This window comes from Argopecten irradians, chromosome 1, assembly GCF_041381155.1.
Source record: "Argopecten irradians isolate NY chromosome 1, Ai_NY, whole genome shotgun sequence".
Classification (NCBI taxonomy): Eukaryota; Metazoa; Mollusca; class Bivalvia; order Pectinida; family Pectinidae; genus Argopecten; species Argopecten irradians.
In genome coordinates, this window is record NC_091134.1 from 48,501,714 (window position 1) to 48,523,448 (window position 21,735).

Sequence of the window (21,735 nt, forward strand, 5' to 3'; positions counted from 1 at the left end):
GAAGTGAGGAGGAGTACTGGTGTTGGGGATATAGTGTTAGTATTGATCGTCGGCTAGCTCAATTTCATAACAGGAGTCTCTTGCTCGAGATCGGAATTTAACTGCGACTTAACGGAATTTAACTGCGACTTAACTCATCACAGCTAAGTAAAGAACAATCCTTCATACTCAGTCAATAATTTTTAGTTTCTGCTAGCGAAAAAGCTCGAATACAGTAACATACAGTATGGAAATCGGTGATTTCATAACCCCAGCGCTATCGGTACTCGTACTGAATGAAGACAGCGATGGAAGTTTCCTGAAACGTCTCTCCATACACGTTGCACAACAACAAGAAGAGTTAAAAGCCAAGGAACTCCACGAAAGCGGGGAGATCGACTTTAATACATCCATCAACAGAACGAATTCCCTGGATATCCGGAACCCTATAAAGCCATTTCATAAAGCCAATGCTGCCAAAGAGGCTAAGGAATCGTTCGCGGACAGCTTGACCTCTGACCAGTGTTTGACCCTGGTACCCGAGGATATTCCTGTCCAATATACTGTACATGGCATCCTCCCGCACGAATTTCCTGTCAAAGGTAGGATTCTTGTTTCTAGTTAATGCTAATTCAGAACTTTCTAGAGACATATACACATTAATATGGTATCAGATATTGTTTATAGAAAATAAACTTGCTCATTTGACAGCATACAATTCTTTGTGACGACTCTCAGACATTTGGAGTAGCAACTGTCTCATTGGCCCAATATTAATGCAGTGTATAGACGCCATGAATCAATAATGTCAGGGATTTTTTTATAAGACTTATTTAACATTAAATTCAAACTGAATATTACAAACATATGGACTATGATCGGCTGAATTAAGACATTTGTTGTCACTAACCCTAACATTATAATTGGCGCACATTGTATAACGCCAGTATACGGAGCCACAGTCCTAGGTACTATACGGCACTAATTACGTAATGCTCAGCTGTTAGTGAGAGTGGTAAATGGAATTACATAGAGGACATTATATATATGTTCTTTAACTTCACATTTGAGTTAACGAACTGCACACGCGTGTAAGCAATGGAAATTCACTGTAGTGATAATGTAAGGTCTTGTAGACGATTAAATATCCCCATTTACCACTTTCATTTTAATTATCTGGATATTACTAGCACATTATTGATAGTACCAGTTTTTATGCAATATCGCCGGAAAGATAATCGTTACCATGGTGATCAGTGATGTATATTTGTGGAATAATTTGGGAGTTCGCAAAAGTAATTTTACTATATAATCTTACAATTTAAAGTTTGTCTTTTGAACAGTAGGTCTCAACGAATTTGTAAATATGCCGAAGTTAACAAAAATCTACATAATGAAAACTTAATGCTTTTGATTTACTATAAACGTTGTCTGCAATTATAATAAGAAACCGAACATGACAGATTTGCCGACGCCATTTTGATAGAGCATCGCGATATTTTTTTTCGTTTATTGCATTTCATTTGTATGCAATTGGAAGATGAAATAAGTGACACTTTATTGCTTGAACAAAATTTTGAAGATTGCTTTTCAATACCTGAAATTAGGTTGAAATATATCCATGAGTAAAATGGAATAATTCACAGAAATAAGATTATATAGTTAAACTTTGCATTGGAATTTGCGAACTCAATTACTCCATTTTATTTGTTTTCGATTAAATTTCGTATATTTTAGCTTGTGTATTTCTTCAGTGTGTGACGTTTTATAATAAATGACAACTGGAAAGATGTGGATCTCTGAAGCTAAAAAAGACTAATATGACCTTTCTCTACCTTTGGGGTAGAGCAGAGGCTCGATCTCGTCTTTGATGTCCGCCAATCGCGACATCTCGCAGTAATTTTTCGAAGAATACCAAAAATTTCACCGAGGGGATCCGATTGTGATGTAGTCCCCCACACTTTCTTAACCGATTTGATAAAACCAATTATGAAAGTGTATCCGGAGTGATCTGGAACTGAAGTAAATGCTAGCCAAAGAGATCCACGTTTTATGTAATCATTGACACTAGATATACCTGACAAGGACTTGAGCAAGTCTGAGATGCTACTCCAAAAAGACCCGACAGACAGTTTTGTTGTGAAAAGAACAATGCTCAGAATATTGTGTATTGCCATGTGTTCTTGACAATGTTTTTACTTTCAGTTTTTGAGATGCTCTAAATCCTCTCAACAGCGCAAGCAAGCGAATGGACGAAGTCTATAAAACATTGAACTTGCTCACACTGTGTGCTTAGTAAGTTTGTCTCCCCTGTGGAGGGACTTCCTATACCACACAACTGGACCTCTGTAAATATCACGATTTCATGTGTTTCGTTATCATCAAATGTCATATTGCTGTGACTAAGAACATTTCATATGGGTTCGATACATTGGAATTCCTTAATTCTTTGTTAAATAGAACACATTTTACACCAGATTATAGGAAATTAAGAAGAAAAACATTAACAACACAAACAAGTTTTAATATTTGTATTCATTATGTAAAATTAATGAAATTATGGATTGAATATTGAAATATTTTAGCTTAAAAATAAAAAGCGATGCTGTTAAAAGCATAAAGGCAATTTGTCCGCTGTTTTTTTTTATTTTTATTTAGCTAAAGAATCGAAAATTTGCTATTCCATTTTCTTGTTTACCTCATTATACCTTTTTACGAAAATAATAAACATTATCTCAATGTAAATGATTACATTTAATGACCTATTTTTTTCGTAATTTATATATATGCATGTTGTGGTTAAACATGGTATTTATTTATGCTTTCTCCATTGTAGGTTTCTATGTGGACCGGCGGGTGTGTCCTGGATTCCGGTACAAAGTACGTTACGTTGGCAGAAAGGATGACGTCTTTGACGGTAGAGGACGCTATTTGGTATCAGTCGGCATGGGATACGGAAAACGTTTGACCTTCAAGGGAGATAACTTGAATGCCAACGACTGTTTCTTCTGGTCAGACAACGACGAAGACGGTTACGCATTTAGTCATGACGTCCTGGAAAAAGGTGAAAAGTTCATTCTTTACGACTCCAATTCCCAGCCAATCGGTGACGTTCTTATTGAATCGGCCACAGAATTTCCACAGATCGAAGAATTCATGGAAACTACAACAAAACGTGTCAAAAAGGTAGTTCGCGTTCGATTTGCATGCGTAATAAACTATCACACACGTTTCCATGGGAGCTTGGTTGATGTGACTAATCAGGAGATCGAGATCGTAGAAGGAATTGCTGACGTCATCAAAGACCGTCGCGAACGAGAGGCGCGTGTGCAATGTATCCGAGATGTCCATCTGATGCGAGCTGGCAATTGTACTCTATGGCGAGACTGATGAGATATTCTTAGCTGATCGTCGATGAGGTCATGATGTTAGACCAGTGCACGCACATGTGGCTGAATGAATTAGTACTCCCCTGTGGAGTTACACACAAATAGTGATCTGGTCAGATGTACACGCGCATTGTTACGTTTACACGTGAGTTATCCAGTATCCCAGAACAATCCGAGAATACACATTCGTGCTATGTATGAAAGGGAGGAGGAATCTCTATCGATTGTTATAAAACTCTTGTGATAATTTATCAAACAATATACATGTATTTTAATTTACCATTTCATTTGTCAATTTGTTAATGTTGGAAAGCAATTTTGCACAATTGTTGAAAATTAAATAAAGCTTTGCTTTTACTTCGACGCTTTTGTTTTTCATTTACTGAACTTTTAGACTTGAAGTCAATACTACAGCGAAAAACAATGATTGATTGGTTAGTTAGTTTATTAGGCTTGACTATCAAGGTCATTTAAAGGACACTGGGATACGTCTTGAATGAGCTTGAAACATAAACTGGGTCAAGATAAGGTCAACTTCAGTCAGCGATATGAATACGCCAAAGCACCATTTCTGTTTGGTTTGCCTTGATTTATGTCATGTGTATCAGAATCTGCCAGATTCAACTTTTGTACATTTTGAAAAGCTATAGATTAGACGATTTTGGTATTGATATCTTCCAATCAGTACAATATCATTAAATTATCCTGTGGCATTTTGTTCTTTGAACAATCTGGTTTTAAAATTCAGATCCTTAGTCACACTTCGTGTCAAAGAGGATCTGGCAACATCTGGTTCTGGTGACCTTTCGAATTGGCAAATAGAGTGATAACTTTCAGAATCTTTGAGGTAAATTAAAGGTGAACGAAATGGTTTGTATAATCCTCTATATATAGTCAACTCGTCCATAATGAGTAACTTATCTATCCCGTGACGAAATGTCGGCTAACTGAAGCGTGACCTGTAATGGGATGTTGCCACATCCTGTATACAACGAAGTGGGAATAAGTATATATGAATTTCAATCTGATTGTTCCTTGGAAATAAGAATATTCTCACCATCTACAAATAAATCGCTGTAATATTTTACATTTAATTAGCTCACCTGGTCCGAGGTGATACCGCGGCGTCCGGCGTCCGTCAACAATCGACTTCTTCTCCATAACCGCTGGTCGGATTTCAACAAAATTTGACTAGTAGCATCCTTATGGGCTACTAGCTGAAAATTGTACAAATAATGGGACTGACCCCCAGGGGCCTGAGGAGCGGGGTCAAAAGGGGTCAATTTGGCTATTTCCAAATAAACGACTTCTTCTCTGAAACTAAGCATGGGATAGCACCCTAACGCAATGGTAGCATCCTTATAGGGTGGGGATTCAAAATTGTACAAATGATGGAGCTGACCCCCGGGGACGTGAGGGGCGGGGCCAAAAGGGGTCAATTTGGCTATTTCCAAATAAACGACTTATTCTCTGATACCAAGTATGGGTTAGCACACATAATGCAATGGTAGCATCCTTATAGGGTGGGGATTCAAAATTGTACAAATGAGTGGGCTGACCCCCAGGGGGCCTGAGGGGCGGAGTCAAAAGGGGTCAATTTGGCTATCTCCATATACACGACTTCTTCTCTGAAACCTAGCATGGGATAGCACCCACAATGCAATGGTAGCATTCTTATAGGGTGGGGATTCAAAATTGTACAAATGATGGGGCTGACCCCCAGGGGGCCTGAGGGGCGGGGCCAAAAAGGGTCAATTTGTCTATTTCCATATAAACGACTTCTTCTCTGAAACTAAGCATGGGATAGCACCCATAATGCAAACTTTGGAGTAATTTTTTCTAATTGTAAGAGTCTTTGTGAAAATTACTGAAAAAAGACCAGGTGAGCGATACAGGCCCTCTGGGACTCTTGTTATTCATACGTTTGTGCAGAGACGCAATGCATCAATGTGAACGTTGATATTATCACATACCTACGCAATGTATATAACTTTCAGACAGGATGTGATTGTGATGATCGTCTTGTGTTACGCACAAATATACCCGCACATATATCCAGTGAGAATGACGCCTGAAACAACACCCAAACTTTGGCTATTTATCAGATTACTTTCGACAGCTGTCAATAACATATCAGCTAAACAAGATGTTTGAAAAAGAGAGTTGAAGCCTACAATGTAAGGTGGATAACCCTCGATATTCAAGAGGTTACTATCACTGTTGTTATATCCAAACCTGCAATGTGTCATATGTAAATCTGAAGGCTCTGTAAGCGACAGCCGATGGCACAGGTATGTTTGAGCATTTGATGAACATCAAAATAACTGCTGAATAAGTGTGCACTGCGATTGATTTTGACTTCAGCTTTGAATTTGGAAATCTCTGTAGCTCTGTGGTTGATATTTTTTTCTCCTCCAGAACTGCTTTCAGTTTTACTATGAGATAGCCCATGGGTACGATGGCCGACAAGAGCCTGACAAAAAGATATGAAAAAACTGTAACGCTTTTTATCATGGTACAGTTTTTTCACATCTTTTTGTACCACAATATGGTACAAAAACATGTGAAAGTGCGGTACAGAAAGATTATAAACATCTCGAGAAAATTCAGATTACATTCACATGTTTATGTACCAATAGCCGAAATGAGCCGGCAAAAAGGTGTGAAAGCTAATTTCTTTTCACATGTTTGTGTACCACTGATGGTACAAAAAGATGTGAAAGCGTGGTACATAAACATGTGAAACGATTTACCTTTCACATCTTTCTGTACCATCGGTGGTACAAAAACATGTGAAAGCATGGTACAAAAACATATGAAAGGGTCTGAGCTTTCACATCTTTTTGTCCCATCAGTGGTACAAAAACACGTGAAACTGTGGTACACAAAGATGTGAAAGGAGCATTGTAATGTTGTTATCAAACACCATGACCAAAGCTGACCCCGAATAGCAGCGATTTGATTAGGGCGTCACAACAAGCGTAAAATGTCGTTAAGCACATCTGAGGACAAACAGAAACAAAACTATATTGCTATTTTTCGGGTGTAACTTAGGGCCTACGATTGTTAAATAAAACCTGTAAGATGTGGGCATTCCTATTATATAGATAAATAAATGAAACATGGTTTCCAACATTAAAGTATTTGTTTTATGGTATTTTCCCGTGAAGCTGTATACAATCTAACTGTTGACAACTAAATCGGGAAGTCATTTGTCAAACTTGGTAACCTTTGAGTCTCTCGCCTTTTACATGTTTCTGTACCATGGCTGTTTTCGGCCGCTGTTTTGGTACAGAAAGATATAAAAGTGACTGCTCACATAAATACTGCTTTCACATCTTTGTGTACCATGCTTTCATATGTTTTTGTACCATTCATGGTACACAAACATGTGAAAAAACTGTACCATGATAAAAAGCGTTACAGTTTTTTCATATCTTTTTGCCAGGCTCTTGTCGGCCATCGTACATGGGTGGATATAACGACAGTGAAAGTAACCCCTGGAATCTCGAGGATGAATGTGTATGGCATTGGATAACTGGTAACAGGACGTGATGCATCAAGTACATACCCTTTACAGAGCAAAATGGTATCTTTTCAGCGTCCATCGAAAGGTCTGAAAATTGGTATACTAATGACATGATAATAGATGTTATATCAGTCGAGAAAGTAATGATGGAAATTACAGGGTCTATAAGTTTCCCCATGATGTCTTTACATATTATCACAAGCCCTCCACCTCTGGGTCGTGAGTTCGAATCCCATGTGTGGCAGTTGCAAGGTACTGATCACTGGTCGGTGGCTTATCTCCGAGTACTCCGGCTTTCCTCCATGGCTCGTCCTTACATTACCCTGGCAGTTAATAGGACGTTAAACTAATAAAACGTCAGTTAGCAGCAGTGTAAGATATAATTATGTGATGCGCCCCGGGGACAACGTGTTACTAAGTAACAGTCTCATATCGGTAAGTGGTGGAAATGTTAATTAAGGGAGTGATTGCCACGTGATTCCATAATTCTCAAGTTTCTAGTGTGTCGTCTCATCTAGGTCATTCTTTGTTAGCATGGTCATGATTATTGTTATAGGGGCAAATTGTGGATTGTCAACATTTCGTACTGCTCCTTCGAAAGTCGACTCTTTTTGTCATTTCATCATGTAATTATGTTGATCAGGTTAAGTATAAAATTACATCAGAGATATAAATGATTATCTAAATTTCTGATAATGTGATATTTTTATGTGAATGTATTAAAAAGAGATCTACTAAAGTAGACTATTATACTCTATCACGGAATGAGTCTTGTAAAAGATACAAAAATAATGTACATGTATTATCAAAACATTGTATCATATAAGATCACGTGGAGTACTCGATGTTGTTAAATTTTAAAAACACAGACAAAGTTGCCATTTGTGAACTCTGATGTTCAAATGCGGAGTTCACCAGGGAGGCGTCCTATGACCATCTCTCTTCCTGTTATAACATGCACATCCGATGGCTCAGTATCCGATATAAAAATTAAACAAAATACATCGTATGGATAAATAAACAAATTGAAGATGTCCTATGTAATTAAATTGCACGAAGATAGTTACATATGGTTTTTAATTTATGGTCAACGATTGTGACATGATCAATCAATGCATTTATAAATGATAACATTATCATAAGCTATTAGATCTTTACTAAATCAAGCTTCCACAAGAGTTAATATTTTCCTCTCTGTCCTCTTTAATTATTATCACGTGTCTTTTTTCTTTACGTCACAAGCCATGACAATCGAAGAGCAGGAGGAAAGCATCAAATATTTTCACTATAGATACATGCATATAATACCAAGGACGTAGATGAGAGTTATAAACCATTGGTAATACTAGTAATATACAAAGTGTTAGATATATAGAGAGAAATATATAGTACCCAACGCCTGTGTCAGGACAAGGACGTACATGTATATGAGTCTCACTTATAAATCCTTGGTCTGGAGTACGCGGAGAAAACAGTCACAACACTGGTATTAGACTAGCCACGAGACCATAACAGTTGTTGATAAGAATTATAATACTATTATTATAGTTTGAAACAACAAAAATAATAAAGCCAAATTTAGCGATGTTTTTAATATTCTATATGAAGCTGGTTGTCAGTCTAGAGCTTGAAACGTGCAACTCGTGAATTAATAGAAGGCTTTAGAGGCTCTGTGACAGATTATAGATTGTGACAGACATCATCTGGTAAACCTGTTTACTTGATTCATTAAAATGATGAAACAAAATAGCGTTGTAATCATATATGGTATCATGTGTCAACAGTTTTTTAAAAGAATTTTTTGCACCATGACATCAGAAACATATATGTTTCGTGTGGAAAATTCGTTCAATGTACGTGCTACACATGTGACCTTCATAATGTTTTCCCTTATGTAATGTGATTAAGGCTTATGTTTTCCTATTGAGAATTTAAAGTTGATTATTTTTTATGGTCGTGAAACTGAGATCAGATAGTAAACTATATACATTAATTTTCAGAATAAAATATCTAAATTGAAACGTCCATGTCTTCCAGTTAGTGTAGATTCGATATATCTACTTATGCTACTAATAATAACGTACATAAGTGTGTACACACGTGCTTTGTCGACACGAATATTGAATACGGACAAATGTTTTAAGTAAGAATTTATTTCAACCTTTAAACCACAAAAATCCAATTTAACCAATAGCAGATTTCGTCAAACGCACAAGGGGTTTTGCCTGAATATGTTGGCCAATTTTTCCACAGGTAAATGAAATGCACACATGTACCATTAATAAATGAATCCGTTCAATGAACCAATGAAATGGCAGCCCGCGTCGTACACGCTAGGTTCACGTGGTCACGACTGTATACGGTAGTGTGTAACCTTCACCGCTAACAGTTGTAGTTCAGTAAGGCCGGGAAACCGTATAATTATAAAATATCTGCCCGAATTAGTGTTGAGCTGAGAAACAACGTCTTGAACAACCTCTCTGACTCATTGGATCCAAACGCGTGAGTACTTCACTTATATTTGAAAATGTGTCCTTGCTGTCTTTATACACTTGTTTAATAATAAGAAATGAAGCGAAACATGCATGTCGTCGGATGCAGAAATGTAAACATTGCAAATGTGTTTATGTATGCCGGTCGTATACCTCTGGTTATCAATCACAGATGCTAACCTGTGGTGTTAATGATAGAAAAGGTGCAGTTAAATCCCATTTGTTTATTACATACAATGCATTTGGCCTACATGACCGCCTGTTTTATAACACACGTGCTTCAGATGCTGATTCGAAAGAGCAGTTCAGGGGGGACAACTCCTGTTCGTATGTTATTAATTTGTAGTTAGTCACTTTTTATGTCAATTAGTTAATTGGTGTTTCTGGCATATTAACAGAAACTACTGTATAAGGCATGCTTTAAATTGTAAACTTTTATTTAGTAGGCATAGTAATTATGATGACATATACCAAATGTCATTACAGAAGCATCCTGAGAAGTACATAATATTATGAAGGCCAACATCATTGTATAATGTACATGTATAAGTTATGTAATATTTTTTTTTATCATTTTTGATAGTTATTAGTTTGCCTGTATTAAAAAAACCCACCATATACCGGGTGTTAATTATCAGATGAATATATGACCTGCTTGGGTCATAGGTTCAAATCACACCAGCATCTAATGAAAACATAATAATTATAATATCATATACATTTTGTTGTGTGTTGCTTCGTGGGTTTGGGGAATGAGTGAGTGACAGCAACACGTCCGTTAATTGGCTTCCTTTTTATTCTTCTCAATTTTTCTATCTTTTACAACAAAAGAGTTCCAAATGTGATTTAGAGTTATTTCCCCTTTGACGATTTCTCGAATGATAAATGTCTGTCCGACTCCATGGCAACGTGATGAATTATGGGCGGGAACGTGAACATTATAATTACCATCTGGTTGAGGGAAATCTGTCTGTGGTAAACGGTACCTCGGGTTCCCGTCGGGAGTCTGTGAGAAATATGGACGAGGTAGCATATTCATATTTGGATGGTCATCAGGGCATGACATTTCAGTATTTGTCACAGCACAGTTCATTCCGTTTCCCGCCATGGCGTGATAGCGGTTAACGTTGTTCTCCATGATCCCGTCAGCATGGTCACTCCATCGAATTGGTGTGTCGAGGTGCGAAATGGGGTCACAGCCTGAAGTATACATACTGTTAGGAGTACTGCAAGTAACATCTATTAGATTCGGATTCTCCACCATGTTGTTTGTTGCTTCGTGGGTTTGGGGAATGAGTGAGTGACAGCAACACGTCCGTTCATTGGCTTCCTTTTTATTCTTCTCAATTTTTCTATCTTTTACAACAAAAGAGTTCCAAATGTGATTTAGAGTTATTTCCCCTTTGCCCACAACTAGATCGTTTCATCACTCATTCCAATACAATACTATAACAATTTATTACTGACCAAGAATTTAGTCCTAATTGATATAGTCAGTCTGTCTGGCCGTCTGGCGTCAACTTTTCCATTTAAACAACTTCTTCTCCAAAACTTGGAGACCTATAGTCCTGAAATTTGAATTATAGCATGCTGGGATAAAGGGCTACCAAGTCTTTACAAATGAATGACCTTGACCTTTATTCAGGTCACAGGGGTCAAATTTGCTGAAATTTTTAAAGGACTTCTTTTTAATAACCAAACAGCCTAGGGACCTGATATTGGGCCTGTGGCATGCTGGGATCAAGGGCTACCAAGTTTGTTCAAATGAATGACTTTGACCTTCGTTCAAGGTCACAGGGGTCAAAAAGGCTAAAATCTTTAAACAATTTCTTCTTAATAACCAAGAGGTTTAGGGACCTGATATTAGGCCTGTGACATGCTGGGATCAAGGGCTACAAAGTTTGTTCAAATGAATGACCTTATAACTTTCATTCAAAGTTACAGGGGTCAAATAGGCTAAAATCTTTAAAAGACTTCTTCTTATAAACCAAATGGCATAGGGACCTGATATTGGGCCTGTGGCATGCTCGAATCAATTATTTACTCAAGTTTGTTTAAGTGGCATGCTCGAATCAATTATTTACTCTATTTGTTAAGTATGAACCATGTATGATTACCAGATTGCAGGTGAGCGATTCGGGCCCATTGGGCCCTTGTTATAATTATTATAGTGTTTTTTTATAGCTGATTAGCTATTAATCACACAGTGTAGATGAGAGTTGATACGTTGGTGGGGAAAATAACACCCAACAACTGTGACAGCTTGAAACCTTAATAAATCATGAATTGATAGTTATAGACTTTGATACCAAGATTTACATAAAATGGTTTACACATACACTGGTACAAAATTACCTGGCTACATATATATATCTCACAAACGGATGTGGCAAACTCACTGAACTGGTACATTAGTGTCACCTTGTTATGTATATATGTAAACAACCGACTACAGACTTGTATACATAATGCTATCATTGATGTCCCGGTATTTGTTGATGTAGGTCTATGAATAGCAATGATGTAGTAATGCATTTCTCACTGCGTCAGAGCAGCCCAGGTCACTGATACTGGAATTTATTATTTGATTCAATACTGTACTTGAGCATCTCTTCACATTCAGGTTATTTTAAGTGGCATCTTCTTTCACAGTTGCAAGGGAAGTGGATATCAAAGGAATTTAAATTTTTAGCAAAGTCGTAAAAAAAATTAAAATGACCTGTCAGACATTGCAAAAAAAATCAATATATAATGTACATGCTGGGATCAAGGGCTACAAAGTTTGTTCAAATGAATGACCTTATAACTTTCATTCAAAGTCACAAGGGTCAACCTGTTTTTCCTCCTAAAAATCCGTTGACCAAAATTGCAAGCTAGTACTTTCCCACTGTCATACTTGATTATTATAGGTGTAGAGAACCTCTACATTGTTTTTGGTAGGGGGTATCTATTAATATTTATCTCTATGTTTGACTCCATCTTGAACATGTCATCCTAGATCTGCATATTACAATAATTAGTGATGGTTCGATAAGTAAATTAGTTAAACTTATTAGTGTGTTGATCCTGCATGAATTTATGGTTCTGGATGTAACACCCAGAGTTTACCCCCTGTGAGAATGATTCAGGTTTACACCTGCAGGGGTCAAGTCACCACTGTGTTTATTTTATCTCCTGTGAGAATAGATCTGGGTTATGTCCCCTTGCCGAGTCAATGAGGTATTTTTTTGTCACCTACAAAATATTTTTAGTCCATGATCAACAGGGTTTTGTGTTTGATACCATGGCCAGTATATTTTAGATATGTTACTAGTAAGATATATAGCTTAACTAATATTTGTTGATTTCACATGTTAAATCATTAAAGTATATTCATACTTAGGTTATTAGTCCTATATATATTGTTTTATCAATGTTCTCATCGCTTAAATAAAAAAACAGAAAGAAATAAAGCCCATATTCTGAATTACGATCAGTGCATGCAAGCAACAGCACAATTGTTATTGGCAAGTTGGCAACACCCGCTCCAGACATCTAATACATATTCTTTAGCTGGTATATCCAGCCTGACACCAGTACATCTATTCTATTTCAGATCAATATCGCATTACAAAAGTTAATACCTGTATGCCCGATACCAGCTCAGTGACTACAAATAACACATTCATCGCAAGGGGCTGTAAAGGGTTTTAGATAACACCTTCACAAGCACTGAAGATAAGGATGAGACAGATCTGAAGAGGTTTGATTGGCCTGTAGAATCACACTTATATAGAACAAGTCGGACAAGGCTGCAGTGACCTAGTTTTACACAGGGCTAGGGATGCCTTGTGCGGAGGGACGTGTTCCAGGGATTCCGGAGAAATGTGGACTTTACGATCCAAGTCTTGAAAGTGACGCCTGTGGTGTAGGATTTGTAGTGAGCATCGATGGAGCCCGTTCACATAAGGTATATATTATATAACATTGATTTTATGTTCAAATTTGTTGTGATTTTATATAAGTTTTTTTTTTAAATATTTCAACTTGCCTTTACATTGCCTCCTAGTTAATATTAAGACTGCAATGTTAAATCTGACTTTATAAGACAGGTGACCATTTATTGGCACTGAAGTTCTGTATATAGTGATTTTCATCTGACTTTGTAAAACAGGTGACCATTTATTGGCACTTAAGTTCTGTATAGTGATTTTCATCAAGAGTACCTGGTATGTTGTAAATGTAAACTGTGACTTAATTTTTTGGAAGCAGCAGTTAATGCAGATTTGATTGTATTGCTTAATGATCGTTATCTACCAGTAATCTGAAAATTATTGTTCCCTGGTACTTCAATTGAAATTATAACCATATTCCGGAATCAACAGACTGGTATGGATCTATGATAATGCGTGCATTTGTGGTTCTTTCAAACTTGTTGCAGCCTTATTATGAGTCCATTACACTGTAATATAAGACCCCAGATCTGGAAACATTTATGTCCTCCATGACAAATCATAACTTAAATCATAAATTCAAAACTTTATTCCCATTCCTCTTTATAAAGCATCTCTTTCAGAGTGAATAGATCTGCTATACATGGGGTGTGTTTCTTCATCATAGATGAGTATATTTACTCAGCAAGTCGGATTAGGGACAGGAAAAGTCTGTAATGCCATGTTGATATGAAATCAATAAGCTTCCCCAAGAAATTGCTATGAAAAAAGGGGGAAAACCGTTGGTTCTGGCCTGTTCAGCTGCTTTTGGAATTTTATTTGTCTGACAAATTGCTTTCGTCACAATTGATTTTTGTAACATTTGACGTCAGTGGAATGGGTGTGCTATGGGATGTATATACTAGAGGAAGCTCTCAGAAGTGATGATGGTCCACAGTGTGTCTGTGGCTGTCTCAGTGTGGGAGTTTATCAATATTATACTCAATAAGTTGCTTCTGTGTTTTTCCCTTGAGGGTATTTTGAATTCTTCTACACTGGGTATGTTTATTTATTAGGTATTGATGGTAAAAATCAATAACTGTTTAGACATGATATAGTTATATATATCAACAGAAATCTAGCTTTGCCAATGTCCATGATAGAGAACCAACTGAGAAGCCAATTTGTACTGGTGTCGCTTGACTAATACAATAGCTGAATGATTTGTCCTCTGTTTGACCTTAAACTGCTATACTATTAAAGGAAAGAGAAAGATCTACTGACAATCTTTAACTGGTTAATGGTGAACTTAACTGCTTACTGGTTCATTTGAAATAGGAGAAAAGTAAACTTAAGCTTTCAAACAAAACAATTAGGGTGAAAGATCAATAGCCTCTGTGGCCGAGTGGTCAAGATGTCCCAACATATCACCACAAACCCTTCACAACTGGGATGGAGGTTTTTATCCCATGTGGGGCAGTTGCAAGGTACTGACCACTGGTTGGTGGTTTTTCTCCAGTACTCCAGCTTTCCATTTACAATTGCAACAGACCAGCTGACACGTCCTTAATTACATGACTCTGGCTGTTAATAGGACGTTAAACTATTAAACCAAAAGCAATAGCAATTGTATAACTAAAAACATATATATTTGATATTCATTAATATCTGTGGAATGATGATACATACACTATTAAACAGGGACAAAACTTGTGCATTGCATACTATTTAACCTTTTTCATTAAGAAAAGAATGCATGATATGACATATTTGGTTTAAATATTTATATATGTATTTGAGTAAAAGTTATATACATGTGTACAGCCTTTAGTGCTCCTGGATAGTGTTTAAGTTATTTATGACATGTACAGTTTACAGTTTCAGGAATTTCAGAATTTATTAGCTAAATACAGATACCAGCTGCAGTATACTAGCTGTGATCATGATTAGAATGTAGAATGTGAGATTATAATGCAGTCTTATAAGGCTTGTCATGTATGCATGATATATAACATGATTTGAAAAGTTTCAAATTAATTATCACCAACTCATTTATGAAATGGATATCCCCACACCAACACACATTCACTCACAAAATGTGCGTGATATATACGTTTGATAAATTTTTAATGTTTTAATTAACTTGATATCAGAAAAATCTGTGGAGCTTTCATGAAGCCATTAATAATTGTAGTTTGAAATTGAAAAAAAAATCCGTTTGTAATATTAAAACATGTTACTGTTAAAACTATTCTCATGTTTAAATTATGTCAGATGTTTAGTCTTTGTTTCAAGAATCTACAGATTCAACCCTTCCCTATACTGATCTTGACCTTTGACCTTCACAAAATGTTGTTTTGGTCACCATACATTTTTGATTACCGGTAATCCTTATGTCATGATCAATAGCTTTTACAAAGGCTGATGATATATGATATATTTGCTATCCTTTTACTTTGAACGTGACTTTTGGTTGAACTAAATAAGATGAAATTCAGCCATAAAAGATATCTTTAATGAATTACATGTATAGAGTTCTTATTATACTGTTGTAAATTTTGCTAAATTCTTTCTACCCTTCCACCCACCCCAACCCTCCAGGCCAGATTGATTGATTTATAATATATCTACTGTATAATTACTAAGAATTAAGTTGTTTGAATGACAAAAGAGAGGAATTTGTTATCATTTTACAATACAGAAATTAAAAGTTTTGATAGGATATGTAATATTGAATAAGTTGATATAGCTAAAGGTAATATTTCTGTCTAATGTCACCGGTTCCTAATATTTTTCAGGTGTTGCGAGATGCTCAGACAATGTTACAGAGGATGGAGCACCGTGGGGCGTGCGGCTGCGACAACGACTCGGGTGATGGCGCCGGAGTCCTTACGGGGATCCCACATAAACTCTACCACAGGGTGCTCAGGTAAAGCTACTGTCATTTAGATATTCTATGACTGATTAGTTGGTGGCTGGTCCACTAACAACCAATAGGAGGCAGGATATCACATTATATGCAATCAAAACCAAATTGCTAAGTGTCTTGTGTAAAGATGTATACAATAGTCACAGTAAAGAGCTGTTTTTTATCTTCCTTGACAGAAGTTTGTTGTAGGTAGTGAAACATAGGCATCAAATCCTAGTGTTTGGAATTTATATACCTGATCACAAGGTAATAAGGCCTATGTGCTCTGAAATTGACCCTTGCTAATTTGGCATTTGCATCCCTAGCCCTAGCTATCCGGATCGCGAATTTCAATAATGCCAAAGTCCATATATTTTAAGTTAATAACCACATTTGTTCCCTGTTATTTCCGTTCCGATTCTTAATTTTCCGTACTATTAGTGAAGCCTGGATTATCTCAATTTCCACTGCATGTATATATATACAGTTCAAGTATCCTGTCTTGCAGCAAGAGATCGAATTAAGACATATCATATAACTTTAATCATCTTCATTACATGATTAAAAAAAAATTTTATTCAGGGAGTTTGATTTATTGATCATGAGGAACTGTCTTAATTTACGTGTCCCATAAGGGAAGTAGATCTGATGATACTGATCGATATCAAGTGTGTTATCAAAGTCCTGACTGTTGATAAGTGTTTTGTAGGTTATATGTTGTGTCTGGCTATTTAAGGATTAACTTGAATAGATTTTTTATGTTATGGAGATATAACACAAAAATCTGAGTGTACTCTAAATAAACCGCGAAGCGGTTTATGATGAGAGTACACTCAGATTTTTGTGTTATCTCTCCATAACATAAAAAATCTATTCAAATTAATACTTATAATTCAATTTACTAAAGATAATCTCTTCATTACTCAAAATTCATTTTGGGACTCCTTTGTCTATGAAATCATTACGCCGTCATCTCAGCCAATCAGAAGCAACGTCACAAACGACGACGTCATTTTTTCCTTTATGGGCTGATAAAGTAAATTTTTAAGCCAATGAAAATGCTCGTAACAAGCAAAATTGAATTATATAGGTATACAATAATGAGGTGACCGATATTTTTAGGGTCAGACTGAGGTCAAAATCAAGGTTATGGAATGCACTAAATTCAGATATTGCAAATCTGCTAAGAGCGATTGTTATCAATTAGATTTCATAATATCAACGTCCTATATAAATTAAGTTTCATCATAATCATTGAAAATAGAGTAGTAATATATTAACGCTGCGTGCAATATGTGAATTATGCAAAAATGTATCTGTACATGATAACTTATAATTACTAAATTGCTTTCCAAGTTTTTATTCTGTATATAATAACTGCACATGTGACCAAAAGAAATGTTTTTGTTTGATGCTATTGCTGTCTCTTGAAAGTTAGAACAAATTGAGATAAGATAAGATTATTTATTGAATAACCTATACCAATCAGGATAAATTGATCGGAGGTGCAATGTGCAGTATGTTTATCGTATAGATAGGGGTATAGGTCGTGTCCTTATACTGTCCTAATATTCATACACACATTTATGACCCTAAATATGGACATACATGTATTGGTTTATTGATGTGAATTATTTCATACATATAATTATCTTATTGTGTTTGAAATCTATGACTCCATACAAAAGTTGCACAATATCAATTTATTTAAGACTTCAAACTTTTAATAATATGATTATTTGGTCACCTGAGACGAAGTCTCAAGTGACCTATTCTAATCACCTTTTGTCCGTCGTCTTGCGTTGTGCGTCGTGCATAGTGTGTTCGTAAACAATTTACATTTTCAACTTCTTCTCAAAAACCGCTGAAGCAATTTCAATGAAATTTTGCACAAACCTTCTAAGGCATAAGGCCAATCAAAATTGTGAATTATATGACCCCCACCCTCTAGGGGGATGTGGGAGGGGCCAAAAGGGGTAAAAGGCCCATTACAAAAATTGTGAATTTCTTGGCCCTGGGGAGGGGGTCAAATTTACTATAGTTTATATAGGAAAAACCAATTTATGAACATTATTTGCTTTGTTATCATAGGAAATAGTCAAACTGGGTTAGAAATATTAGCTGAGAAAGCATTTTAACATCATATCCATATTGTTTCTGGCCAACTCCCAGGGGTCAGAAGGGCGGGGCCAAAAGGGGTCAAATTGGCTAACTTATCAAAAATCTTTCTTCTGAATTCACATTCGATGGAACCAAATACTCTTTATATTATAGATTAGAAGGTCTTAAGGCCCTTTAAAAAATGTGTGAATTCCACAGCCCTGGGATCTCAGATTTTCCCCTTGGGAGGGAGTCAAATTTACTATAGTTTATATAGGAAAAACACATTATGAACGTTATTTGCTTAGTTTTAATAGGAAATGGGTCAAACTAGGTTAGAATTATTAGCCTGAAATAGCATTTTCAAACCATATCCATATTGATCCTGGCTGACCCCCAGGGATCATAGGGGCAGGGCCAAAATGGATCAAAAAGGCTAAAATTTTAAAAATCTTCTTTTGAATTTACAGGTTTGATGGAACCAAGTAATCTTCATAGATTAAAAGTGAAATTTATAAAATCACTGACACTGACTGACTTCTAGTTTGTTTGTTTTTGTTTAAAGATGGCAGAGCAAAGCTCCACCGCCGACAGACCAAAAATGATATTCATCATTTGAACAATAATTGGTGTTTAATCGTGTATATAATAGTCTAATTAACACAAAAAATAATATAAAATAATTTATTTTGCCTTTGGTACATGCTCATTCAGTAGTTCATTTCATATAGGATATAGTGGTACGGATTTTTTTCGGGATGCAATTAATTATTTTTCATATTTTTAACTTGAAGTAAAATTAGAAGCTCAAACTTTTCAATGGTGGTAATGGTATAAAGTAAGTAACTTTTGTAACTGAAGAAAAATACTAAATCGTCTGCTCCTGTTTTTAATAGTGAAAAAATACCATTTGTCAGCGGTGGAGCATCTTTAACGTTGGCAAAGCAAATTGAAATTTTAAGCATAAGGTTTGGTAACATAACACTAACTATCAAAATGAAGAAAAAACAATTCTGATACGAAGGTTCAAACTTTAATGTTTATTCTAATACGTAAATACTTTTTACAGATTTGAACCAACTTTGCATTGGTTTTTCTGTATCAGCACTCAGGTGACCGTCAAGGCCTTTTTGGCCTCTTGTTTCTTATAGAAGGATAGTTTTTGTGAAAGCAGTTACTAAACATTAACTAATCAATAAGTCCAATTTTACATGAGAGATTAGCCAAATGTGAGAGACCAGTTATTCATGGCATATGTTTGTAAATTGCTAATTTTAAATGTTGCCTTTAAATTGTGTTAATACTAAATCCTCTAGATCTATTTGATTGGGATTGAATAACCCAACTATTAGCTGCTACCTGGTATATATATATCATCTTTGTGGAATGTTTATCACTTTGAATAATGACCTCTTCTGGGTTTAAATTCTAGAATCCATTCAGACACAAGTCCTAGGAAACATTGTATTGTCGAATCATTAATTTACTCCCTATTGTCAAGATCAGTCTAGGAATTTTTGAAAATAGATATAACCAAGCTATATGTTGTTGAACTATTGAACGTTGGTACATTATAACCATATTTATATGCTGTCTCAAATTGATCAAATTACCATTTATTAAAACTATGAATTATGAAATAAAGATGGTTTCTGCAAAGCAACATAATGATAATAAGATATTACAATGTACACAATTGTTAATATCCTTGGAAAAGTGCAACAGCAGGTTCAGGCTTCACACTTAATCTACTTTATAGATGTGACTTGGGTGTAAATGGCTTATAATGAGTAACCTATAGTGTAACAGCTGTACCTGACTGTGTAGTCAGCAACATCTCTAACAGGGATACCTTTATATAATTGTACATACCAACCATTACAAGTCCTAGAGGTCAAGTTTGAGAAATGCCCTGGTGGTGGAATGTGTCAGTTGTGAACTTATGTGTACTAGGAAAAAAACAGGACCTCCCCATCGTTTTGGTTTTTGTCAACCTTGACCTTGCTCATCATTGACCTTGAAATTCTTGTTTGTCCATCTCTTAGGTTAGGACTAAATAGTACATCTGTCCTTGTATATACAGAGTTGTTGTCCTTTATTTAATTACAAATCATTTTAATTTTGTATTGTCATGTTTCATATCCATTCCATGTCTATGTCATAAAGAGGTTGGGAAATTTCATGTCTTCATATTATAAAAACTGAAAATTGTTTTAGACATTCTTTTCATTTGTTTAGTGTAGACATATTAAAATTAGCCTATACAGAATTCTTGGAAAAACATATGTTACAAACTTGTCATCTGTATACCCGATGTACAGGTTAAGTGTTCAGAATTTATTATCCTGCGGAAGTGTTTTACTGTCTCACTGACACACACACGTGTTGTGTAACTTTCCTTGTAACAAATTACCTAATCACACATTTGGCCTGACCCTGTCCAAAATTTTGAATGGGTGGTGTGCAATGTCAGCAAAAAGGGATGTTGCTAGCTGTACTGCTTATCTATATATCCTGTAGAGATACTACAACACACTTAAAATGTCCTTGGGTACAAAATTCCTTCCTGTTACTATATCACACCTCATATTATATCTGATACCTTGAAATTTTGTTGTACGTCCATGTATATATACTGGGCATATATTATCATATTGGTGTACCACTTTTAGGCGTGGAGAAAAGCTGGAGTACTGGAGAAAAACCACCAACCTATGGCTGGTACCTAGCAATTGACTATATACAGGTGGTTAAGGTTGTCTATATATATATTGCCAATTGGTAAATCTGCCAAGTCCATATACCACCCATCTCTTTCAGGATAATTATCCCCCGCCCAACGAAGTTGGCGGGGGATATACAAATGGGTTCCGTCCGTCTGTCCGTCCGTCCGTACGAATGGTTTCCGGAGTATAACTCTAAAACCAGTAGAGATATTACCACGAAACTTCATACACACATTGGTCTTATGGTCTAGTAGTGCCTTTTGCTATTTTTAGGTTTTCATTTTTGCATTTGTTCCGTAACCATGGAAACATTGCTGAAAATATCATATTTTTGTACCAGGTTCGTTTCTGGAGCATAACTCTATAACCCGAAGAGATATTTCCACGAAACTTCATAGACACATTGGTCTTATGGTCTAGTAGTGCCTTTCGCTATTTTAAGGTTTTCACTTTTTGTACTTTTTTCTATAACCATGGAAACATTGCTGAAAATGGCAGATTTTTGTGTAAGAATCGTTTCCGGAGCATAACTCTAAAACCAGAAGAGTATATTTCCATGAAACTTCATAGACACATTGTTCTTATGGTCTAGTAGTGCCGTTTGCTATTTTTAGGTTTTCATTTTTTGCACTTTTTCCGTAACCATGGAAACATTGCTGAAAATATCATATTTTTGTACAAGGTTCGATTCCGCAGCATAA

The 21,735-nt window shown here is 35.9% G+C and overlaps 2 protein-coding genes across 3 annotated transcripts in view; both read left to right on the forward strand.

The window, feature by feature from the left end:
- Positions 1-115: 115 nt before the first annotated feature.
- Positions 116-3,725, forward strand: LOC138330869 (uncharacterized). Of its 2 annotated transcripts, none has more exons than XM_069278369.1 (2): positions 116-581; positions 2,816-3,725. In XM_069278369.1, the coding sequence occupies exons 1-2, from the start codon at positions 227-229 to the stop codon at positions 3,367-3,369; spliced, it is 909 nt and encodes a 302-aa protein (XP_069134470.1). In that variant the 5' UTR covers positions 116-226; the 3' UTR covers positions 3,370-3,725. The 2 variants fall into 2 exon arrangements, 1 of the variants encoding a protein (XP_069134470.1); XR_011209614.1 differs by having other exon boundaries at positions 439-2,274; positions 2,816-2,874.
- Positions 3,726-9,259: 5,534 nt separating this feature from the next.
- LOC138330850 (uncharacterized) overlaps positions 9,260-21,735 on the forward strand; it is a 64,225-nt gene continuing 51,749 nt past the window's right edge. Inside the window, exons 1-3 of the mRNA XM_069278355.1 lie at positions 9,260-9,399; positions 12,985-13,338; positions 16,099-16,229. Of these exons, the coding sequence (XP_069134456.1) occupies positions 13,213-13,338; positions 16,099-16,229 (257 nt within the window). The 5' untranslated portion in view covers positions 9,260-9,399; positions 12,985-13,212. The remainder of the gene's footprint in view (positions 9,400-12,984; positions 13,339-16,098; positions 16,230-21,735) is intronic.